Here is a 26638-nt window from a genome sequence, read left to right as displayed (position 1 = left end):
CCCTGATCTAGTGGAATTGCCAAAATCTTGAGGATATATGATATTTCTTGTATATAATTTTTATTAATAATTTTGATTATAATGGTAAAATCTAATACAAACTAAACTTAAAGAAAAAAGAAAATACAGAGAAGGAGCAAAAATTGCAAGGAAAAAGGAGAAAAAAGAGAAAAATAAGAATACAATAAAGAAAAAGAAAAATATATAAAGAAGTGACTTCCAACCTTCATCACAGCAAGTATAAACAAATTTTGTAACTCTTCACCCTCTCTAAAGTTACAAACATTTATCTCTTCATCCCGTATCCCATCTCTTATCTATAAACAAATGCTTAAAACTATTTTCTGATTCCATTCTTCAAAAGTCTCCTTCAGTATTTTCATTGTTATGTTTTGCAACATTTTAATGTTTTAAATGTTTAAAACATTTTAAAAACATTTGTAAACATTTTAAGGGCTTGTAAATCTTTTCTCAACCTAACAATCTTAGTCCCCTCTAGTGTCCAGTTTTTGAAATCATGAAATTGCTTATCTTTGTTTTGTCTTGTAAGATCAAATATTTAGTTTTTTGCTGTTTATTTCAGATTCTTTAAGTTCTTAAGTTTATGATTAAAATTTCCTTTCATTCAGGGATTGAAGGCAGATTCACCTGGTGTTCTCAAACTTGTTCCAAAGGTCTCTAATAGCTTAGAAGTAGTTAATGAGCAATTTCAAAAGTGATTAGAAAGTGAGGTTTGCGAAGCTATTGTCTTTTAAAAGTCTCTGCCACAGTTCCAAGCAAGATGGCTAATCCCATTGTTTCCAGGTGCTCAAACCTGTGGAAAACTGCTGTCCTGTGATTTCTTCATGAGGAGCAGCCATCTGGAGCACATGTGGACGATCTCCCATCCTCTTCTTATCTGGAGAGTTTCCAAGGAACCGGTCTATTCACCATTTCCTTGATCTTTGCCACAGTCGGCTTCACTTTCACAGGGATGTCTTTAGTCCACCATACTTCCCCTGGAAGTCCTCTGGATGAAGTTTGATAACATCAGTAATGGCATCCTGCTGGACAGTTTAGGGTTAGGGTTGGAAGCGGTTTCATGGTTTACCTCCTACTGGAGTGTATGGTACTGTGAGGGTTCTTTGTTTTTCAAGGACTGGACACACTACAGCATAGCAAAGCTGTACAAAATGCTTTATTGTAGCACACACCTTCCCCCAACCACAGGCTATTGCTTTTCACCCATCTAGGATTTGCAAGGTGATGCCATGTAAATATGTCTTTAACACCTAGTCCTTTAATACTTAGTTCAAGCAAAAGTCCATAAAATGTATGAAGTCTATATAAATAAGTTTGTAAAGTTTGTAAAGTCTGTAGAGTGGCATACAACCTTTAAGCCTTTTCCAGATGTTCCTGCACTAGTTGAGATAAAGTGCTGCTTCAGTGTGCTTGTTCCTCTTTTACTTGCTACTAAGCTCCCAGCAAAACTCCACGCTCCAGCCAGGAGGCCCACCAAGATATGCTGCTCACCACAACCTGTGGTCTTGGTAGTTGAATACTAGTCCTCTTGCCTGCTTGTGATAGCTAGAGTAATAGACTTCACTATTCCACTTCCCCATCTGTAGGCTGTTTGTCACATTTCCTCTTACATATACACCCTCTACATGTACCTCCTCTTCCACCCTGTCTTGATGTTTTCTTTTCTAAGCTAAGAGCCTGGGTGGGATTGAGGCTGTTTCTGGATGTCGGCACATCCTTGAAAATGCCAGGGTATGGCTCATTATCACAGGCAGCTGGAAAGCTGGCCTGGATGCTTGTGAGTAGTCAGGGAAACAAGGGAAATGGGGGTGAGAAGTATTTCTGCCCAGCTGCAGCTTACCTTTCCAAAATACGGGCAGCAACTCCAACTTCACTCCCTCACAGGTACCAGTCAGTGCACAGGGGAGAAAAGTGGTCAAGCCCTTGGCTTCTTCATTGTGGTTTCTGCAGGCTTCAGCTATGCTCTTGAACATCTAGGTGAAACTGCTAGGAGAGGTCATATGTCGCTTTAGGATGAGGTATCATCAGTATTTCATCGTATTCAATTATGTATCACCATCCCAAGCCAGGCCATGGGTGCTTTGGAGGCCCTGACCCAGTGTTTGGAGGCTGTAAGATGGAGTTGCTTTTTGTAGATGAGTGATCTGGTTAAGTCCAACTCCCTCCATTGACTCAGAATGGGTTTGCACTCTTCCTCAAACTGTAGTTATACAACTTAGACGTCCTTCTGACCTCACAATTACCACTTCCAACAGTGATTTATGTTTCATCAAGGTGGTTAGACTACTTCAGCAAGCTTTATGTGAAAATGCTGCTAAAGATGACCCAGAAGCTCCATTTGGTCCAAATTGCAGCAACCCAGCTGCTGACTAGAGGAAATAAGTTCAGTAGAGTGGCGCTCGTGTTGAAGTACAGTGGAACCTCGAGTTACGAATTTAATCCGTTCCGTGACTCTGGTTGCAACTCGAATTGGTTGCAACACGAGGCAAATTTTCCCATAAGGTTCAATGTAATTACAGTTAATCCGTTCCGGCGTCTGCGGACCATGCATCGGGGCAGAAAAACGGCCGCGGACCACATGTCAGGGGTGGAAAAATGGCCGCGGACCACGTGTCGGGCGGAAAAATGGCCGCGGACCACGTGTCAGGGGCGGAAAATGGCCATGGACCACGCAGCAGGGCGGAAAAACGGCCGCAGACCACGTGGAACGGGCGGAAAAATGGTGGCGGACCACGTGGAATGGGCATAAAAATGGCTGCGGACCACGTGGAATGGGCGGAAAAATGGCCGCGGACCACGTGGCACGGGCGGAAAATGGCCGCAGATCCGGTTCGTAAGTCGAGGCGAGTTCGCAAGTCGAGGTAAATTTTTGGGGCCGGAGCTGGTCGTATCTCGAAAAATTAGTAAGTAGGGGCGTTTGTAACTAGAGGTACCACTGTAATTGCATTGGCTACTAGTAGGTATCTGGGCCTAGTTTAACTTACAAAGCCCTGCATGGCTTGGCATCTATGTTCCTGCAAGGCCATCTTTCCCAAGATATCTATACTGGTGTCTTTTTTTTTTTTTTTGTATGCAGTAGAGCAATATAAAAGTATTATATAGGTAATCCAGCAGTATAGAAGTGTTATACAGGTAGTCCTCGACTTACGACCATTTGTTTAATGACCGTTCAAAGTTATGACAGCGCTGAAAAAAGTGACTTATGACCAGTCCTCACTTATGACTGTTGCAGCATTCTTGCAGTCATGTGATCAAAATTCGGGCACTTGGCAACTGGCTTGTATTTATGACAGTTGCATTGTCCCAGGATCACATGATCACCATTTGTGACCTTCCCAGGGGGCTTCCAACAAACAAAGTCAATGGGGGAAGCCAGATTCACTTAATGACCATGTGATTTGCTTAACGACAGTGGTGATTCACTTAACAACCATGGCAAAAAGGTTGTAAAATCAGGTGTGACTTAATTAACAATCGCATCGCTTAGCAATAGAAATTATGGTCCCGATTGTGGTCGTAAGTTGAGGACTATCAGTAATAAATAAATAAATAACAATGGTGAAACTCTAATGACTTAGTTCATGCATAGTTAAGTCACTAAATTGCAGCTTAACATATTGCAGGAATCCACGTATATGCAACAAAAAATTGGTCAAAATTCAGCATGTTAGTCCTTCAAGAGTGACTTGTTTGTGGAATTATCTATGTTTACATATGTACGATTCTTGTTATGATTTGGTTGTATCCTTTGCCTGGCATTTTGCTTAGCATGTTTTACATGAATGAATGACAGCTTTTATGGGATTTTAAAACACAATCCTGTTCAAACAAAACAAAGGAACTCAATTCAGTCCAAATATAGATACACACAAAGGTTAAGTCCTTAGATTCCTTGAGTTTTTAGAACAATCTTGCATTACACTGTTTGGTTCCCCGCCCCCCCCCCCCACTTATGTTCCCCATGTTAAGAATATCAGTAGAACAGATATTTCTAAACAGTGAATTTTTTCCATAAGGGAAAGGTAATTTAAAAGCCTTTAAACAGTTGTGTTGTTATTCATTTTTTTCCTAATATGGAAAGTTACTCCAGGCTTGGTTGTCATATCTTTTTAATATTTTGACTTCCTGAGAAAAGAGAAATCATCTGTATTATTTTAAAAGATATGGCAAGTAGATATGTACATAGTTATCTAGAATAGGGTTTGTTACTTGTGGCCTGGCAAGAAGAGGGGAAAAATCAGTGTAGACATGGAATTAAAGTGGAAACAACAGGTGGTAGCTTCTCAAAAAAGGAAGTATGTATAGTATATGTGTATAGAAAGGAAACATCACCTTAGAAATTTTTTCATCTCAAAGATTTTCTGATCTGGCCAAGTCAAGGCAGGAAGATGGTTTTAGAGTTTCCACTTAATTTCTTCTTTGCTTGGAGCTCATTAGGATATCTCTATCATGCTTTTTAAGAAATTAGTGATAGTGGATCTTATAAAATTGGCTATGGTTACAGTCTTGAGACACCTAGAAAAATAGTGTATAACCACCAAGTACTTACGAACTACAGATTCACATGTATCAGCTCTAATTCTCTTCTTGTGTCTATCTGGCATTGGTGTAAACCACAAGGATTCTTTTCACTGAAAAGATTCTGGCAGAAATCAATGACTGCTACAAGATCTTTAGGATTTTGACTTGACTTTGTATACTGAACAGGTGGCTTTGCACATTATCTGCATTTAGTGAGGCCTAGGTAGCCTTCCTAAAGCTTTTCCGGTACTTTTTATGGCATTTCAGCCAGAATAACAATTCTGTCACTCAAAAAATTATTCTGTGTGACACTGTAAGTTTTCCTGTCATCTGAAGAATAGATTGAGTACAATAGACATGTTACATAATTATGACGGCAAGCCATTTTATAAAAAAATCACTATTACCTATAGCAGTGGGTCAAAAACAGTAATTTAGAGTACAACTTGAAAATACCAATTGGAGGTAGGCACTGAAGCTGTAAAACTCCATTTGTTTTACAGCCTGATGCCAGCCTCATTGATATGAATTTGGCAGTAGTTCCTAAGCACTTGGCTTATCATAGCCTGAGAAAAAACTTGGGCTCAAATTTGGTTGCAGGCTGTCAGACACAAGACACAGCATGAGTCTTTATTGCATACTAGGGTGAAACACTTACTGTAAAACTCTTATTTGCCCTTTGTCAGTATAAAGATGCAGTCCCTTCTTATATTCAGAGCGGTATACTTCCAGCATTTCTTTTTCCTTCCTTTTCCATGGTTTCATAGACTGTTTGCCTTGTGCTTTTCAATTTTGAAGCTGTGTGATTGTAAGTTGTTGACATAACTAAAATCCATGCTCTGAGAAACTCTGGCTCTCAACCTGACGACTACATTGAGTCCGCATTAGGGGGCAATAGTGTTTATTGAGACAAGTGGGACAAGTATCTGCTACTACTAAGTTATTTTGCCTGGGTGGCATCCAGCATGAAGGTGATAGCTGATGAACAGAAGAGATTTCAGGTTCTTATTGGTACCCAATCCAAAACTTTGAATTTTTTCAGAGGAAGCAATGAATCATGGTCTATATATAGATGGAAGGGTTTCAGACCATAAAGGTACTTTGAAAATTATCCACATGACCACATTACTGCACAATATTCTTTCTCATCTTGGGCAGGCCATATTTTGTGGATCCATGAGTGTTCTACAGAGTAAATTATTGGTGCAGCCCTTACTTATTATTGGGAAGCAACACTTGGCCTATTCCATAGATGCTGCCGTCAGCACTTAGAATGATACATCTACTGACACTTCTGGAAGCTTCATCTTCTGTATGTCCCCATTGCCCATTGCTCAATCTGTTCTGAGCAGTTCTTTTAAAGAGTGCAAGACTTCTCTACAAATTGCAGCACACATTTTTCAAGGTTCAACTCTTGGTGTTCTCTGAGCCGATTCTGTTGACTCCATTGCTGTTCCATAGCTGATCAGTGCACTAGGCATTGTGGCTCAGCCCTGCTCTCAACCAGTTCACAAAATTCCAGAAAATTTAACAATCAGCTCTTACAAGCCAGTCCAGCATCACATTTTCGTGTTTGCCCTATGTTCTTGTAATTTCCTGTGAGGGCTGGAGCTGACAAGCTAAAAACAGACAAGTGTGTTACGTAAACATAGTGCAGGTGCATTAACAGCTTAGCCTGAGAAAAGGGCAGCGTGGTGTCTATTACAACAAAAAGGGAAAAGAATGAAACTCAGGATATCTTGGAACACACAAGTGTATATGGCAGATCAGAATTTGTAGAAGCTGATTTATTTCTTCATTAGGAATATTTTGTATCTGTAATAAACTTTACTTATCTGTCCTAATCCAGTCCTTGACTTCCAAAGAAAGAACTTGAGCGAGGGTTGGAAGTTCTAGAGAGCGATTTATTGCTGCGGCCTGGGTACAAACCTGACACTTCAATTTCCTGAATTAATTCTTTCCCACTGGCTAGTATCAAAGCAAACATAGCTGATCCTTTTGTGACTCATCCTCTGCAGGAAAAAAAATCAGGAAACTAATTCAGGAATTTCTTGGAAGGACCAATAGCTGGCAGAGCTTTTCTTCCAATAGATGTTACGTAATTAAAGTCCCTCATCACTACTACTTTATTCTTCTCTTAAAGATCTGCAAATTGCTTTTGGAAACTGCATATCATCCACATCATCTCCTTGGCACAGTGAGTAAAAGTTCACCTCAACAACAATACTGTACTTCTTTTATTTGTTGACTTATTTTAACCCAAATGGTCTTTGTATTATTGACATATTGATTGAGTTGGATTTCTGATCAGAAGTTAATACTACTTATATATGACAGGTTGTTCTTTTTCAACTGCTATATTCCAGTCTCAGGACTGATTCCACCAGGACCCCTTTATATTATTCTCACCTTTCTTTGTTAAAAGTTTAAACTCATCTTGTTTATTACCCATATTCTGAGCTTGGTGTACAGTCAGTGAAGGCCATGAACTTCTTCAGTTCTTTGTGCTGGTGGGATAGGCTTCATTCATCATTTCCACTTCTTTTTACACCCAGAAGATCTTATTTGAGGTCTTTATATCACTTTTTTTTCCTTTCCAACTTCCATAGAGTTCAGTTTAAAGTCCTCCTAATGAAACTCACAATGCTTTGGTACAGTTTACTAGTCCTTGTGAGATGCAGCCCATGTCATGCCAGCAGGCCATCATCTAGATAACACTAATGGTTCCAGAAAGCAAATCTCTGTCACTGATACCATTTGCATAGCCAACAATTCACTTCCAGTATTCTTCTGGATAGGGATCATATGTGGGATAACCACCAGAACCCCCAGGACCTTAAGCTTTCTTCATAAATTTTCAAAGATCATGGTGATACAGTTGTAGCTATTTTTTGCAACATCTTGCAACATGTATTAGCAGGAAGGGATAATTCTCCATTGAACTTGAACATTGAACATTCATGAACTTTGCTGCTGACAGAAAACAAACTTCATGAGCTGATGGATCTGGTTGGCCCTCATATGTTTTGATTAATTCTAGTAACGAGTCGCCAACTGTTTGATTTATCTATTCATCTTAGTGCCATTTTAAACTCAGTTACAGGATTCAGGGTAAGAAATTTTTCTGGAGTCCTTGTCAAAGGATAATTATCCCTGATAGCATCAGGAACAAGAAGTAATTGGAGGTCTACTAAAACAGCACTGGAAGTCCAGAGAGACTTCACTGGATCCCATTCTTGTGTTGTATTTAAAAGTGTAGAGAGTAAGGAAGATAATCTTGACAGAGATATGTGAGCTCTGTTACTAAAGCGATGAGGGGAAAATACATATATCTTAGAAACAGAAAATATGTGGAAGAGGCTTAGACAGACACCTCCCTAATCCACATGAGTATAACAAGGGGAGGAAGTACAGCACAATCAGACTTGCAAGATTCTGTTATTATAACCACTCTCAATAAAAGTAGTTTTAGCTTTTTAACTTTTTGTGGAGTTGATTCCTGATCTGGTCTTCCAGATTTATGAAGAAAGCTTAAGGTCCTGGGGGTTCTGGTGGTTATCCCACATACGATCCCTATCCAGAAGAATTCAACCTTTAATTACAACCTCAAAAGTGGAAATAAAAACTTTGAAAATGAAAGCTAGTGTGATAACATGGAAATTGACATTTGATCAAATTACATGGTCTATGATAAATCTGTGGACATATAGACTGTATTTTAATAAAGTAAGCCTTCAAATTTCCATGTAATTATTTAATTACTAGCCTTCTGAATACATTCTAATACATCATTCTGTCATACTTATTTGTTTATTATTCTGACATTCTGTCATACTTATTTATTATTTATTTTTAAATTGTAGGAAGTTGCCTTGACTACCATTCAATGTCTTTGTGTATGAACTGGGTTAACTGGATGTTCTTGAAATAGTTTAATAAATATACAAACCTTTTTGTTTTCTCTATTGATTCCATTAATAATTTATGTTTTTGTGCGAGTGGATTGTGAAAAGTGTGGGTTTAAGGGCCAGAGATATACAATTTTTTTTCTTTTTTAAAAAAATATATTTTATTATTAATCATATATTACAGATAATATCTGATTGGTGATTCATGATTAACTACCTCTGGGGGATTAATGGAATGATATCTGGAGGAAAGATTCTGGAAAATATTGACTATTACAAAAAAAATTGTATATTGTAAAGGTGTATAGGGAAGAGAAAAATGGACCGTAGGGAAAGAAGTATTTTCTAGTTGATTCTAAAGCATCATCAGATTTAATTGTGAGATCTCAGGGAATATTTCATTACTTATTCATTGTTACCATGTAAAAATACAAACAAGACATGTCTGTGTGTGTGCGCACTTCATTTATCTTATGAACTGGTGAATTCTAAACATTGCATAAATTCTGTTCAGAAATAACTTTGCTGATTTTGACTCATGGGGTGAGTGTGTTATTACATCATCTATTCATGCTATAGAATGCTTTAATAATAACGAATGCTGACAAATTATAGTGTTATCCTTTTGTAGGTGAATGGCCATATTTATCTTGATTGCAAGATTGCTTTTGATCCCACTGTGAAAATGTGGGATTGAAATTAAAATGCAAATGTTCTTTGTATAGAATTTTCATGCAATTAAGCTTTAAAAAATGTATCAGAAAAGTGCACTTTGAGCTATACAATAGACTCCTTGGATTATTTGATAGAACCAAGACATTTCTTCTACATTGTTTTATACAGTTTTCCTGTAGCAGATTTTCCAGCAACTAAAAATGAAATTAAGTTGACCCATCAAATTAACCTGGGAAGGGTAAATATATATTTTTTAAAAAACAATTTTAATTATATTTTATCTATCTTGTGCCTTATGGACAAGAAGGCAGGATATCAATGATGGTGATGATGATGATGATGATGATGATGATGATGATGATGAATGAGTTTTTTTCACTGAGAGTTAACATTTGATTTCTTTTGTAGTAAACAATATTTAATGATCTGACATGCTAGCCTGTAGCAACAATTGGGTATCATGAAAATACAGCAAATTGTGTGGGATTTGTTATTGATTGATTAATTGATTGATTGATTGTCCCTTGGTGAAAAAAAATTCTTTGTCAGCCTGGAGTACCAACTGTGCTCCTTATTGTGAAACTGGAGGGATATTTGCTATTCCACTTCAGATAGCAAAATGTCTTTAGACTAACTCTCAGAAGAGTATTTATTGATTGCTAAGAATATCATTAATTCATTCTATCAGAAAACATCCCTTTGATTAGATTTCTAAATTATACAGATTGGAGATTTGTAGTCCCATCACAAATGGCTTTATAGCCTAATGATAAAACTATAGCTCTGAGTATATTATTTTGAAGTAAAATAATAATTAAACTACAAGTGGAGCCTGGTACAAATTGAGTCAGATCTGTAATCTTATGTGTTACATTTGTAATGGCTGGAGCTACCAAGGTGGGAACCAATGGTTCCTAAGCCAGAGAGGAATATGATCTTAGCTGCAAAAACTAAGTGAACCCCCAAGAATCTGTTAACTTGGAAAAGCCAGGGGGGAGAATCAAGAGATTAAGCTGACACATAGCTATGTAAAAACTTTGAATTCTTTGCTCTGCAGTTGACAGTCAGTTTTGTTAAGCCATCATTCTTGTTTGCTATAAAAATTCTAATTTAGCCAAGTTGCGTCTAAAGTTTTCTGCCAAATCAAGCTAAGTGCTGAATAGGTGGTTAAGTACAGGGGAGTTCACACTGATGGTCACTGGCTTCAAAATGGAAGGTGTAATCAGGCAGTCAAAGCTTTTTAATGTGCATTACATGCATTGCATACATGTAAAAAAGGGTTGCTTGCCATTTTGAAGCCAGTGACCATCACTGTGGATGCCCCGGTTGAGAGTTTGGGAAATTGTGATTTGCTGCTGAGCCTGGCATGATGCCTGAAAACATTGGGAAGGAGAAGATAGAAGAACAAATTGATGGATGGCAGAACAATGAGATAGAGGATTCAGAAGGTCTTGGGTAATGATTTTAAGCATTGTTAAGTGAAAATGTTTATACAGACTTACAAAATGTTTTGATTCAAATGATTTTTTGAAAGAGTAAAAAGTATCAGAACATTTTAGTATGTTTTAATTAATGTATTATCCTTTTAAATGTATCAGTCTTTTAAAGGCAATGCATGCATTTGGAATAGTAGAAATGTATCATGTACATTATCATAAAATACAGTGGTACCTCTAGTTATGAACGTCCCTCCTTACGAATTTTTCGAGATATGACCAGCTCTGGCCCCAAAAATTTACCTCGACATGTGAACTCCGCCTCGAGCTACGAACCGGATCCGCGGCCATTTGCCCTGCTGCCACGCGGTCGCAGCTTCCTGTGGGCGAGATCGCGGTAGCAAGGAGACGTTCGGTGAGGCTTGTGGTGTGTTTTGTGGCGTTTGGAAGGTGTTTGGTGTGCTTGCCAGCATGGCTCCAAAGAAAATGCAGAACAGACTTGGCAAGAATAAGGCTTTGAAGAAAAAAGTGGCGATCGAACTGAAGAAGGACATTATAGAAAAGCACGATCGTGGTATTCATGTGACTGATCTGGCCTCGGAGTACAAGATGGTGAAGTCGACCATCTCGACTATTTTGAAGAATAAAGATGCCATCAGAGGAGCTGATGTGGCAAAAAGAGTAACGATCTTAACGAGGAAGAGGACACAAGTGCTGGAAGAGGTGGAAAAGCTGTTGTTAGTGTGGCTGAATGAGAAACAGCTGGCAGGTGATAGCGTGAGTGAAGCTATCATCTGTGAAAAAGCCAGGAAACTGCACAGTGATTTACTGCGGGCAAACCCCTCTACCAGCGCAGAAAGTGAAGAATTTAAAGCCAGCAGAGGCTGGTTTGAGAAATTCCGCAAGAGAAGTGGCATCCACAGTATGGCAAGACATGATGAGGCTTCCAGTTCTGACAAGGCTGCTGCAGAAGCCTACAAGAAAAAATTTGAGGACTTCATGAAGGCGGAAGGATACGTCGCTCAGCAAGTGTTCAACTGCGACGAGACAGGGCTCTTCTGGAAGAAGATGCCAAACAGAACCTACATCATGCAGGAGGAAAAGGCACTGCCAGGGCACAAGCCCATGAAGGACAGATTGACTCTTTGCTGTGTGCGAACGCAAGCGGCGACCTGAAGATTAAGCCACTACTGGTGTACCATTCCCAGACCCCTCGTGCGTTCAGGGAACACAATGTGAACAAGGCCAGACTGCCTGTCATGTGGAGGGCCAATGCGAGAGCGTGGATCACAAGGCAGTTGTTCATGGAATGGCTGCACGAGGTGTTCGCACCTAGCGTTAAAAAATATCTTTCTGACAACCAGCTGCCTGAAAGGTGCCTTCTTCTGATGGACAATGCCCTGGCACACCCTCCAGCCTTGGTGGATGATATGGACGCCGAATACGACTTCATAAAGGTCAAGTTCCTCCCCCCCAACACGACACCTCTTCTGCAGCCCATGGACCAGCAAGTGATCTGCAACTTTAAGAAGCTCTACACAAAGGCGCTCTTCAGCAGGTGTTTCAATGTCACTGAGGAAACATCCTTGACTCTGAAAGAGTTTTGGAAGAAACATTTCAATGTCCTCCACTGCATCAGCCTCATTGATAAAGCCTGGCAAGATGTCACCTGCCGGACCTTAAACTCAGCCTGGAGGAAACTGTGGCCAGAATGTGTCGCTGAACGTGACTTTGAAGGGTCTGATGCAGAGGTAGTGAAGGAGATTGTGTCCATGGGCAAGAGCATGGGTCTGGTTGTCAATGATGCAGACATAGAGGAGCTTGTTGAGGACCATAAGGAGGAGCTGACCACGGAAGAACTTGCTGAGCTCCAGAGTGAGCAACAGAAAGCGCTTGGCAAGGAGCATTCCACTGAGGAAGAGGATGACGGGGAGGAGGTGAGCAGTGAAGTGATACAATCCATCATGGCGAAATGGAATGAGTGCCAGGATTTCCTTGAGAAGCACCACCCCAACAGAACTGTGACAACCAGAGCGTTGAACATGATGAACGACAACGTGTTCTCTCATTTCCGGAGGGTTATGCAGCGCAGGAAAAAACAACTGACTTTAGACAGGTTTTTCCCCAGAACTGAGCCTGCAGCTAAGAGGCGAAGAAGAGAGGAAACCCCTGAAGGAGATCTCCCCAATGTCCTTTTGGAGGAGGACTCTCCCTCCAAACAATAACTGCCTCCCCACCCCATTCTCCCTCTTCATACTGTGCTATACTATACTTTTTTTCATGTTTTTGTGGTTTAAAAATAAAATGCATATGTTTCAGAACTGTTTAACCGTATGTATTTACATTGAACCTTATGGGGGAAATTTGCCTTGTGGTGTGACCAAATTCGGAGGGTGGATTAGCCGTATTTACATTGAACCTTATGGGGAAATTTGTCTCGTGGTGCAACCAAATTCGGAGGGCGGAATGGATTAACCGTATTTACATTGAACCTTATGGGAAAATTTACCTCAACTTGCAACCAACTCGACTTGCGATCAGAGTCACGGAACGGATTAAGTTCGTAACTAGAGGTACCACTGTAGATAGAATAGTGAATATAGCCAGTCACAACATTTCCCAAACAGCAAAATGATGAGATGCCAATCTGCTGTTTTGGACTTATACTTTTGTGCTCTGATACCGTTTTATATGAAGTTCAGTGGAATTTCTTGGCACCATTATAGTTTAAAATCAATAATAGGTTGCCTGGCTGACAACACCATTTTGAGGACTACAGATGTATTATTTTTAATTTGTTACAGGGTTAGGAATTTTCCTGCACACCATAATATTTGATGACATGAGAGCCTTCTCTCTGATACTGTATCTTGTAATAATGTTGTTAATAGGTATTTACAGGAACTATTATTCACAAATACCTTGGGTGTTTATTCATAACTGTATAAATAAAGTATATTTAAGTATTCTTGATGCAAAGCCATTGTTCCTCTCTAACAGAAGGCTCGTTCTTAGCTGAAGTAAAGCAGGAAATTTCCCATTGCTTCTTTTGAGTTGGTCATTCACTTAGGAACTTGAGCAGAAGTTTTCATTGGAAAGCCAACAGTCCTACTAAAGATGTCTCTTTAATGGGATTGCATATCTGAGTTATTACAGTGATAAGATAATGTCTGTCTCTTTGTGTGAGACAGAACTTACAAGATTTCTTGGTTGGGATACATGACAATTAGAAAAGTATAAATCAGGTTCAAAACTGTGGTGTAGAAATTCATTTAGATGAACTTCAGTGAATATTGACAGAAAATGTGACAGGGCTGCAGCCTTAAACCTTTTAATGGACCAAATTCTGTCCCCAGTTGACTTCAAAGGAAATGAATTTAGGATTGATGGAGAAACTGTTTATGTGAACTCCAAATCTTTAAGCTTTTAGGGGTCGTTGGTACTTCATTTGAAAACATTCCAGAAATGCTTTCTAGGCAGCCTATTACTTCTTCCTCTTTCTGCATATTGCAATACATTGACTTTTCTAATATCCTGCAAATGAATAAGGCTTCTTTTTGCAGGCTTCTTGCCTTTTTTAAAAAAAGGCTATTTAATAATGAATATTTAATAATGAATGCTGATCATGTTTGAAAGTTTGTTCCCATGACTGTATGTTGCCTGCTAAACTAGAATGTTCCACATTACTCCTTGTACTGTTGCTAGGCAGACAAGCTTTTGCCTGACGCATATTTCAATCCCTGACACTTTTGACTTCCCTCAGTCAGCGCTGTTTCTTTCAAAATGTGACTCCGCTGGTTTGGCCCTTTTCAAGTCACATCATTTAGTTGGTCTTTTCTGATTCTATCTCATTTAAAAACTTTTCATTTGCTGAGCACTAAACATGCGTTAAACATTCACAATTCCTGTACCATAATATGATGATCTGGCTCGCATAACATGGTAAGACAATGTCTGAACCACAAACCCCATTTTAGATTACGGTCACATAGCATATTGTGTGAATCTAGCCAAATTAATCACACATTTTAGTGATTTTTGATGGTCATAGCCCCCCCCCCAAAAAAAATTGCAGTGGAGAGTCAGGAGCAGAAGGGCAAGATTCCTATGTGGCAAAGAAGGTCTCATTATAGCTCCAGCCATTTTAATCTACTTGTGCAGTTTGGACAAATTAATGGAAGATAATGCTACTAATTATGATGCCTGGGGTTACCATACATTTGGGATTTCCAAGATGAATCTTTGTTTTAGATGCTGAACTCCCTAGAAAACTAAAAATAGCAAAAATGTCTGGGATTCCTTGTTTTTAAAGAGCTTGGAGATACTTAGAGCAGGTTTGCCTAGTTGTGAGGAAAAAACAATACTGTAGTGGTGTTCTATTTTTGCCTTCTCTGACCTGAAAGGTCATCACTTTGATGCATCAGTGTTGAAAATGGGAGTGGCCACCATGGCTGCTACTGACTTGTGTGCCTCCTGGCCCCCAGGGTTTGTAGGGCAAGAGTCAAGCCTGGGCCATGTTCAGTTATTTCTCAGCGACTCCCCCCAGATATATTGTCTTGAGTTGTGAGTTTGAAAGTTGTTTGCTTAATTTATAGTGTGCCAGACTTACAGAAAAGAAATCAGAAAGATTTTGCTTTTGCTGAAGGGAGGGAGAGCGGTCTTCTAGGTTTGATCTCTAGCCTGTTCAGGCATTATCTTGACAAATTCAGTCCAGGATGGGAGGAATTGAGAGTAGCCCTGTTGGTTACATATTTCACGTACGTCCTAGTTATGTTGAAGATAGAAGTGAAGGGACTGTCTGCATACTTACAGCACAGCTGTCTGCAGGGGGGAGCCTTTGCATATATGCACTTATGCACATGCTTCCATGGGAACCAGAACTTTCTATTACCTTCCAGCTCATGTGGAAGCTACCGTAGACAGATTACCCCCACATCCTCTTTTTTTTTTTTTTGCAGGGAGTGGGGATGGGGGACTTCAAATATGCTAACTCTATCACAGGTATATTTTACTTCCAGGTTTAGAGACTACATACCTCTGAATATTAGCTGATGAGGTACAACTGTGGGTATGTTCGTATGAGCTACCAATAGCCATCAGATAGTCCACTTCAGAATGCTGTTCTACATAGTGTTTTCTAGCTAAACTACTTGCTAGTTTGGCTTCCTGAAAATGTAAGATCTGCCTGTTATCAGCTGAGACCTGTGGCTCCTCAGAGTCAGTGATAAATGCTAAATAATTATGAGAGTTCTAGACCAAATTATTTGGAAGGCACCTGGTTACTTAATCCTAATGAATGCATTGGTTCTCAAACTTGACCCCATAACTACAGTGGTACCTCGGTTCACGAACTTAATTCGTTCCACGATTCTGGTCGTGAGCCAAATTGGTCATGAACTGAATCAAATTTCCCCATAAGGTTCAATGTAAATAAAGTTAATCCGTTCTGACCCCTACGAACATGGTCGCCAACCAAATTGGTTGCCAACCAAATCAAATTTCCCCATAAGGTTCAATGTAAATAAGGTTAATCCTTTCTGAACCATATGTATTTTTTTTTAACCACAAAAATATGAAACAAAGTACAGTACAGTACAGTATGAAGAGAGCGAACACTAACCTTGCTTGAGGCAACACCAAAAAGCTTCACAGCTAGTGTCTGTCTGCGACCGCGATCTCACCTAGAGGAAGCCACGACCATGTGTCAGAGCAGGGAAGATGGCCGCAGGTCGTGTTTGTCACCCGATGTGGAGTTTGCGAACGGAAGCAAAATGTTGGGAATGCTGCTGTTCGCGAACCGAATTGCTCGTGAACAGAAGCGTTCGTGAACCGAGGTATTACTCTATTGGACTGTAATTCGTATTATCCCTAAACAGCACTCCCAATATCAGAGATGAGTGAAGTTGAGTCTTCTGGTATTGTTTAGCAACAAAATAAGGAACCATCAGTCTGCTGTGTAATGGTATGTGGGAAAGAACTTGGGAGACTGGGCCAAGAGACACCACCAAGGGAATGGTCAAATAAGAGACAGTATAGCCCACAGCTGGATAGTGGGCGGGACAAGAGGCTCAGAAGAGACCCTCCCTAGTTTCTCGGGCTGCAAAGGAGACAGAGGGAGAATTGTACTTTTAGATTTGTAAGATTTTGTTACGTAGCTTTACAATAAAGTAGAATTAGCTCATCTGGTCATGTTTCCTGTCTGGTCTACCTAGTAAGGCTGACAGATGAGAGACTACAACTCTTCAAGAGTTCAGACTAGTTTTTCCAGCTCTATTTGGATATGACTTTTCATGCAGTTACATGCAAATTGTGAAGCAGTTAACATAATACAGCATGTAGGTTTTATTGCCATTTTGCATAAAAAATAGCTATAATAAATAATATAATTAACATCCTATCCCACAGTCTTAGTTTGTGGAACTCCAGTGAATCCTGTTGAAACACCTTCTTTGATCCCATATTTTTCTTTTCTGTGAATAGATGTATTGTTTCATTTTAAAAAAGGCAAAAAACCCTGCAAACACAAAACGAGAGGTGCTAAGTGTTGTGTGTTTCAGGTTTCGCAAGTATGGCATGGATTGGCTTGAATAATAAAGATATCAGCCTGTATTATTAGAGTATACTGCATTAATCAGACTTGCTGAAATGATCACATGGTATTCTATCGCCTTTCCCTGCGAGCTGCTGCTTGTCAGCAGCTGGTTGAGCTGCAGGCTGCAGGCCAATATCTGCAGCCCCTTTTCTTCCAGAATCTTTACAGCCTACTGCTCTTGGTTATGCCTGTGGCTTGCCCAACTAAATGTTTCTCCTGAGTCTTATCAAGGTTATCTTGCAGACTTCAAGGCCTCTGTCCTATTTCCTAGGCCATGTATGCATTTGAAGAATTCAGGTAGGCTGTGTTTCATACATCAGCATGCTTGGGTTTTTTGTTCCTGGAAGATTTTTGCTGTGTAATGTCAGACTGCTTTTACAGTTGCAAAAGGCTTCCAAAATGCAAGAGGGATTTTTGCTTTCATCTAAAAATTGCAGTTCTTCCGTAGTGTTTGGGAGGTGGGTGTGTCAAGGATGAGCTGCAGGTAAACAATAGCTAACTGCATGATGAACTACATAGATGAGTAATAGCTTTTTATGTCTTACTGGAATTTTTGTCACTGCTGCCGCCTGAAGCTGCAAGTATAATCTAGAGTTATAAAAAGATGGTGTTCTGTCAGGAAAAATAAAAAGCGTCTTTGCTATCTTTGGTGCATGAGAAATGTTTCTCCTCTGTAAAGAATGCAGATTATGAGAGTTAAGGAGCAAAATATGCTCGGATCGCATATAGGAATAAACTGGGGAGCTTCTGCACCATATACATGTCTGTTTCTTGTGGTTTCATTGCTGCAGGATTTCATTGACACCACTTAGTAAAAATAAAATGCTTTAGATACCAGTGCAGGGATTTTGTGTAAAAATATAAGGCACTGTACACCTAATGGATAAGTAGGGAAAAATATTAAATATAAAATGTGTTTTCTTTTGTGAGATGTTGGTGGCACCTTTTGTAACTCAGTCTTAAAAATTTATATTTAATAATTGAACCTCAATGCTGTTCTTAACCTACAACTAGATAATATAGGGATATATTACACATTATAAAATCTTCAGTGTTTTTTGCTTATTGTTTAAGATGTACTCACTATTTTCTTTTGAAACTAACTGGTAAAAATAATGAACAGTTCCATGATGCTCACATTTTATTTTGTTTGTCATAATGTCATTTTATTATGACATTATGTAAAAAGCTAACTTGGTTTCTTTTTGTATGAGAAGCAGATTGTTTAACTGAACACTAGTCCTAAGAGGGAAGTATGGACTTTACTTACAGGGATTGAGTGATTAACATAATTTGATGTCAGATGTAATATTGGTAACATCTTTGCTCGTGTCTGGCTGATCCATCCTTAGCAGATGATTGACAATAGTTAATTCTTAATTCCTGAAAGTATGTCATTGGTGTCTGTGGAATTTAAGATAAAAAAATAAGAGGAAACTTGTGCTATTTAATAAAAACAGGAAAATTACCATCTTGATAACAGAAGGATTTTACTAGAACTCGGCGCAGTGCTGTAGCGTAACTGCAGTTGTAGCATTGTTATGAGAGTGCTAGCAAATCTTGAAGAGGGCCAATTACTGTCACCAAGTTACACTGCAAATAGAGAAGAGACCCCAGTCCTACTGTCTTTTTGTGCTGTCATCATGCACAGATGGAGGCGAAGCGATGCAAAAGTGATTTTCATCATGATGTTCGGATCAGATCGTTGGATAAAATAAACTTCACTGTTATACACCAACTCACAGAAGGCAAAGCCTCACTGTTAACTGTTGATAGCCTCAAACTAGATTATCATTTACTTAGCTGTCTTGGAGCAAGTAGCATGTCAGGTTTTTTTCCTTTTGTTACAGAGGTTTATTTTGGGGAAAACAGTACCTCATTTCTTCAGTAGCTACTAGTAGTGTCACCTACCATCACCCAGTCATTGTTGAGGTGATGTAAAACCTGTCCCCATTATTCAGTATTGGCACTAAAATGGTGTTGGATGTCTGTAGAAGATACTATAAGCAACTAGCATTGATTATACCATAGTCACCATGCTCAGCATTTTTTCATTCATTTGATGTCATGATTATATTGTTATACTTCCGTAAGATTGTGAAAGTTCTTAAACTACAAAGAATTCTTTATCAGCCAGAATGAAGAATTTCTTCTAAATTCTACAATTACTGATTCAAATTGAACATAGCTGATTAACAAGGAAAATGTTCTTATTTGCTACTGTATAGATTACATTCTAATTAGGATTGGTGATATCAAAAGCTAATTTTACCAAATATTGATGAAGATGTAATTGAAATAAATGGGTATCATTCTCTTACTCTTGCATCCATTTCTTTTTTCTTTTTCTTTTTTCCCCCTCATTGCAGGTTTAGAGAGGGACCTGTCCTCTAGTATGTTACATAGGACAGCCTTTTCCAATTTGGTACTTTTCAAATATGTTGTGTTGGATTATACTTCCCATAATTCTCAGCCACCACAGCTAAAGGCACTGACAGATGAAGAAATGTGGGATTCAGATAAATAAGAATTATATCAAATAAAATGGAAACCCTAATTATAGTGTAATATTATTTTGTAATTTTTTTTAAGTGGGTGGAAACATTTGACAGATAAAGTCTGTGGATATCAAAAGCACTGCCATCATCTTTAGTAAATGTGATGCGGGGTTCCTCTAGTTGAACTGATAGGGGCAGGAGTTAAGCCCTCAGGAAAAGAAAAGTTGGAAATTAGGCTAGGAAACAAGCACCCTTCTCCCTTTGACTAGTTCTCATTTTTGTTTATTGACCTTCAGTTGTGTTGCCTTTAACTGGAAAGCTGGTTGCTGGGGTAGAATGTAGCTCTTAAGGGAAGAACAAGATGTAAGTTTGAAGTCACATAAAACCAATATGTACAATTGGAGTTGTGTATGATTTATGAAGATTTATTGTGTTGCTGCACTTTATGTGTTACTGCATGTCTTCTGGATGCCAAGTCTGTTCATTTGAAAAGAGTCTGCTTATATTCAGGAAGGACCATACGGGCATTTTAAAAAGATTATAACAATTGCAGATAAACTCAGAGATGAAGGTATTGGGTTAAGATCTCTAAAATGGGAATATTTTTACAAGTTGAATGAATCAGTGCCATTATATGTCTAAGGTATTACAGTACCGTACTGTTTAACAGATTGATTATAGTGTTAGCTAAGTGTTGCAGAGTTTCCTGATTCTTTGGATATTCAGAATGTAAAGGTGCTTATCCGGAGCATTTGGCTAGCTTCCAAATGAGGTCATTATGTCTGTCTACCCTGTAGCTTGATGTACACTCTTCATTTTCCATCTTAATAAGCTAATGGATTTCTTTCTGATATTTTGGTGTAGGATCTAGCATTTGATGATGTGGTGTCTATGAAACAAGCAACACTGAAAGCAGGTTGTTTAATGAATCAAAGAATTAATACATCATATTTATTTTGAAGCAGAAAACATCAGTTCATACCTATAGTCATCATGTAGTTATTAAATTATGTTGTCCTCTAATGGATTCTTTCTGCTTCTCCTTTTACATAGCATAATCTCCACTACATTGAAGTCGTTGATTTTGATCGCTCTGGCAACCTCAGTGGCCTTTTCTATATAAAATGCAAATGAAATTGAAAATTAATATACTTGAGATAACAGTCATGTGGGTCCAAATAGTGGCTATATCCTTCCTTTGTGAACTCCACAAGTTTCTGAGCTTCTTCACTTGGGTTTTCTCAGGTTCCTCACTTTCTATTGATAATTGGCACATCTTGTTCAAGTGTTTCAGGTGGAACACCTTGATCTCCTTCAGTCAACATAAAGGTCAGTGAATTTGTTGAGCCTTGAAAATGGTGTAGATCTCAGCAAATTTATTTATTTATTTATTTATTTATTTATTTATTTATTTAATCTGTTTATATGTCCATCTCAATGACGACTCTGGGTGACGAACAATAATGAAAAAAAAAAACACTTATACAAAAAGTAAAATACACAGCAGCTGAGAAAACCAACAATCATTCACATAGCCAGGAGATGGGTCCCTTCATACACATAGGGCCCCAGGCTTGAGCACACGGCCAAGTCTTTAGACCCTTATGAAAGGCCAGCAGGGTTGGGGCCAACCTAATCTCCAGAGGGAGAACATTTCAGAGGGCCAGCCTAGATTTCTTAACTGATGGGACCCAGAGCATGCCCATACTGTTGGACCAGATAGGATAGGTTCAAAAATGGGAGAAAGACAATCCCTTAAGTAACCTGACCCCAAGCCATGAAAGGCTTTAAAAGTGACAACTAGCACTTTGAATTGCACCTGGAAGCATACTGGCAGCCACAGCAGCTTGCAGAGTAGTGATGTGACCATGAGTAGAGCCTCCAGGTCCAGGAATGGGTGCAACTGATGCACTGACCGAATTTGTTGGGCCTTGAAATGGTGCTGAGCTCCTTCCACAACCTATGTTTGTCATCATACAAGTTCCTCAGATTGTCTCTGATCTCCATGTACCAGTCTTGCACAGCCCATGTGTAGTGGTCCAAGTTGATCTGGTCCCACAACATGGATTTGCTGACTATAATATTCATCAGCCACATGTGCTCCTTGTGGTAGTGGTGCTATTTTGCAGTCCTGCAGACCCACTTCGCAGTCTTGTAGTAAATAGACAAGCACAGATATACAGAAGTTGATGACTACCTCCTTCCTTCCTCCCTCTTTCTGTCTGTCAAGGTTTCAGCTTTATTTTTGTAAGCCATCTTGAAAGCCCATTGTTGTGAAAGGCAGGATACAAACATTTGAATAAACAAATAAATTGAAATTAGAAGATGCCTTATATTGAATTAGCCCTGATAGTCTGACTGACAGGATGCCTCATATATTTTAGTTTGGATATGCCAAGGATTGAATCTGGATTTATTCAGCTCCAGAAATCCTTACAAGTTTCATGTGATGTTAATAATTGGATAGCTGTTGAATTGCACTATATCAGTAATAGGAATCATGATGCCTGCTGCTTGTCTCTCTTCAACTAAAAATAAAAATTAAAACTGCAAAGTGCCAGCCTCTGGCATCATCTTTATTCAAAAGAATGTCTCTGGGAATTCTTAAAAAAATAAAATTGGTGGCTGGCTAAAGCCTAGTATTTTATTTGGAAATGTGCCCATTTACCCAAAATAAAAAGCTGAAAAGTAATCTGGTATGGCAGGAAGCATCCTTTGGCTAAAAAGAATGGCAGGGAATGATATTCCCACTTTGCCTTCTTGCAGTAATTTTGAGATTTTTTTTAAGATGACCAAATATCTCCTACATCTCCTACTGAAAAAATATTGAGAGTAAAATCAGAGTTTAATCCATTTCCTCCAACCCTTTTGTAAAGATATTTCATGAGTTAATTTTACAGGTAGTCCTTTACTTACAGCCATTCGTTTAGCAACTGTTCGAAGTTACACCAGTGCTGAAAAAAGTGACTTATGACCAGTACTTGCACTTACAACTGTCACAGCATCACCACAGACACATGATCATAATTCAGGCGCTTGGAAACCATTGCACATTTACGGCAGTTGCACATGATCGCCATTTGTGACCTTCCTAGCTACCTTCCAACAAGCAAGGTCAGTGGGGAAGCTGGCAGGGAAGGTCGCAAGTCACGTGATGCCTCGCTTAATGACCGCACTGCTTAACGAAAAAATTTCCAGTCCCATTGTGGTCATAAGTCAAGGACTACTTGTAAACATTATAAAAGATCTTGAAAATATCCACATTCCTCATCGGTTTAATTTTACCAGATGTGAATGGCAGGTACTTGGAGGGATTAAAAAGGAGAAAAGGTATTATTCCTAAACCTGCAGATAAAGAAAGAGCAATAGAAGTAATGGACATATAAGATTACATCCAGAAGGGATAATGGCAACTAGAGAAAATATAACATTATGAAAAATGCATCCCTGATCAAACAGGTAGAGTTTAAAAGGTTTATACTCTTTTAAATGAAGGCCTCATTCATCACTGTATTTTTAAGTCTGTGCATGAATATTTATTTGGAGTAGAGTGTGGAACCTCATTATTTTATTACCTAAATTTATAAAAAATATCTTTTCTGGTGGCCTGCTGCTTCTGGATGTGTATGAATTTTGGGACCTATATGAGAATATGTGGAATCTTTTCTTAAACTTTTCATTCCAATGATACCATTGTATCCTCCAGATTCTTTTAAAAAAGTATTCTTAATGGATTCCAGATGGGTTGATTCCTAGTATACCTGATTATTCTAAATACACTTCAGGAATGCTTTGGATATTAGGAAAGTAATTTCGGATTCTAGAATTGGCAGCCAGCCTCCCCATCCCCCATGTTTTTGTTCTTTGGCAAGGATAATACTACAAAGTTGTTGTTTTTTAATTTCAGGATCAGAAGGGTCCACCAAGGCCTGCAGATTTGCTCCTGGCTTGGCCAGTTTCTACATGGATCATTTTGAAGAAAAAAAAATCTTGAAACATGAAAGATTTAAGTTATAAAAATGCTATTTCATAAGATCAGGATTGGAAAGTACTTTGAAAATCATTTAGTCCAGCCTCATGTCCAGTGCAGGAATCTACTACTACAGCTCCCCCCATAGATGGCAATGCAGCCTCTGTTTAAAGCAGTGTTTCTCAACCTTGGCAACTTTAAGATGGATGGACTTCAACTCCTAGAATTCGCATGTTAAAGTTGCCAAGGTTGAGAAACACTGCTTTAAAGATTTCCAGCAAAGGAGAGTCTACCAACCTCCAAGGGAATTTGTTCCATTGTTAATCAGCTTGTACTGTAAGGAAATCCTTTTTGATGTCCAGTTGAAATCTGCGTTCTTGAAATTTAAAGAAAGACATCTGTCATTTGGCAGGGCAATGAGGATTTACTTATCAAATCTGGCAATTAGTTAATGTTCTACATGAGACTATGTAGTTTGAAATGTGTTACAATGAACATCAATATTGAGATTAGCATAGTTAACAACAGCATTATGACAAAATAGGAAATCTATGTTAACTCCTTGTTGCGATATGAAAACCACATTTTATTGCACTTTAAGAAAAAAATTCTCAACCCTTGGGATTAAATGGAAGTTACATAACTATTTGGGCCTTTTCTAGGCAAGCACAGATCTTGGAGCATCTGCTGCATGCCTAAGGATGTCTCAGAAAGTTAAAGAAACCTTACAGAGAGTTAAGGGTATGAAATAAGAGGATTTACTTAAATGAAAAACTAAAAACATAGCAATTTTTCTCTTTCCATTTGTCTTCCAAGGCTACAAGTGAGCCCAGAAGTGAACATACTGAAAGAAGCTGCATGAAACAGGGAGAGAAAGAGTAAAACAAATAAGACTCCAGAACAAACACACACATTTCTTACTGGGCAGTGTTGACCTTCAGGATTTAGTGACCGTGGTCTAGACAACAGATTTCCTCACATTTCACCAGCAACTGTGGCTGACATCTTCAGAGGCAAGGTGGTCTGCCATGCAACCACAGACAATTCAGACTGGGGACCTGGGTGACTGACTTCTGATTGATCTTCAGTCAAACTGGTTTCTGATTGGTGCAGGTTGGTGCGGGCTGTCTCTGATTGGCTCTTTGTTCGTGCCCAATCTTGATTGGTTGTTTTGGTGGTGTTGGTTCCTGATTGGTTCTTTGTTCATGCTGGCTTCTGATTGGTCATTTTTGGAGTACTTATTCCTGATTGGTTCTTTGTTCGTGCTGGGTTCTGGTTGTTGAGTCTGAGCAGCTATGACCTGATTGGGTCCTTGTCCAGGCAGGTTTCTGATTTGCCCATTTTGGGGCTGATGCCTGATTAGTCCTGCTTTTGGGGAGGATCTTGGGGTGGTGCAGAGCAGGTAATAGACCACCTTGCCTCTGAAGATGCCAGCCACAGTTGTTGGTGAAACATAAGGAAATTTGTTGTCTAGACCACAGTCACTAAACCCTGAAGCTCAACACTGCCCAACAGATACTGGCTGTGAAAGTCTACACCAGTAAACGAATTTCTGTTTGGAATTTATTATATAGAACTGTATATGTATAGTTTGTTAAGCTAAGGCCAGAATATACAGAATATTGGAAATATGCACAAATTTTCTACCTAAATGCAGTGCTACAATAAACATCATTGTAATTTGATGCACTGTGTGTGCATCTGGAAAGTTCCTGTTCCTTTTCTCTACCTGCCATCAGTCTAATATTATGTGGAGTCCTTGGGGTTCTCTGAGCTTGGTTCCTTTTTTGCGAATGTTTCATTACCCAGCTAGGTAACATCTTCAGTGCACTGAAGAAGTTACCTAGCCAGGTAATGAAACATTTGCAAGAAAAGAACCAAGCTCAGAGAACCCCAAGGTCTCCACAGTTCAACCCTGAGCTACACATATTCGCCTCCAGTCTAATATTAGTTATACCTTTAATTTATGATCGCTATACCTGTGTAACTAGAAACATAATTTTTGAACATTAGTATTTACTACAGAATATATGTCATTGTAAGAATATACCTCTGATCACAGTGACAATAGTAACAATAGTAAACTTCTCTTAATCTGTATAAAGGTGCATTATAACCAAAGGTGTACTGGTAGACACAGATATTGCCTCTCTCAACCTGACAATCTGGGTTTATATACCCCTTCAATCATCCCAGGCCCTGATCTCAAGGTTAAAAAAATATAAATAACAGTAACCAAACAAGATACACAGAGGATAGTCACTTATGCCCTTGTCATCCCTCGGTTAGATTACAGTACTATAATTTGCTCTACATTGGGCTTATTGGTCAGTCTTGATACTGCCATATTACACTGTTGCTGTTGGAATTATATTGTCTATCAGTATGTATTTGACTGCAGCTGAAGGATACTGGTCACCTTTAAAGCCCTTAATAGCTTGGGGCCTGGGTGTCCATGAGAATGCCTTTCCCTGAACAAATCTGCCCTCCCATCCTGGATAGTCAGAGAACAACAGGAAGGTGCCCAAGGGTAAGTGTTATCTGTAAGGGCTCTCCTTACCATACCAGCTGAGGGCTCCCAATCTTAGGGTCTTCCAAAAATGTCTAAATATTTGTTTTTTCAGAGAGCCTTTTGGGATGAATTCTGGAGCCATCAATGTAAGCTTTTGTTTTATTATAATATGTTGTACATATATAATTATTATGTTTTATACAGGTAGCTCTCAGTTAGTGCAGTTAATATATACCGAAAGCAAAATAAAAACAAAAAAGTTCTAAACATCATTCCTAAAGCTATGCTTATATTGACAAGAGCATCTTTATTGTCTCTCAAAATATTTTAGCAGCATAGACTGAACTGTTTTCTCTTTCTTTAAATTTTATATGTATGCTGCTAGACGCAGTGTTTTATCCACATCTTGGTGAATTTGCGTGCTTTGATCGAGGTTAGGGTCAGCAACCATAATTTTTTGCTTCCTGACTTCTATTGCTCGAAAGATATCTTCGGATTCCTTGAG

The 26638-nt window shown here is 38.9% G+C and overlaps 1 protein-coding gene across 2 annotated transcripts in view; it reads left to right on the top strand.

The window, feature by feature from the left end:
* The window catches only part of EVL (Enah/Vasp-like), a 164664-nt gene that overhangs the window by 19763 nt on the left and 118263 nt on the right, over positions 1 to 26638 (top strand). The window contains exon 1 of one of the 2 annotated variants that reach the window (XM_088149853.1): positions 17253 to 17450. The exons of the other annotated variant lie outside the window; for it this stretch is intronic. Within the exon in view, the coding sequence (XP_088005979.1) occupies positions 17428 to 17450 (23 nt within the window). The 5' untranslated portion in view covers positions 17253 to 17427. Of the gene's footprint in view, positions 1 to 17252; positions 17451 to 26638 lie in introns of those variants that run through there. 2 annotated transcript variants of the gene reach the window in all.

Source organism: Python bivittatus, unplaced genomic scaffold (genome assembly GCF_059951505.1).
Source record: "Python bivittatus isolate LINGU-HERP-01145 unplaced genomic scaffold, Pbiv_v1 ctg000580_np1212, whole genome shotgun sequence".
In the NCBI taxonomy this organism is placed as follows: Eukaryota; Metazoa; Chordata; class Lepidosauria; order Squamata; family Pythonidae; genus Python; species Python bivittatus.
This window is presented reverse-complemented; position numbering and strand designations above follow the sequence as displayed.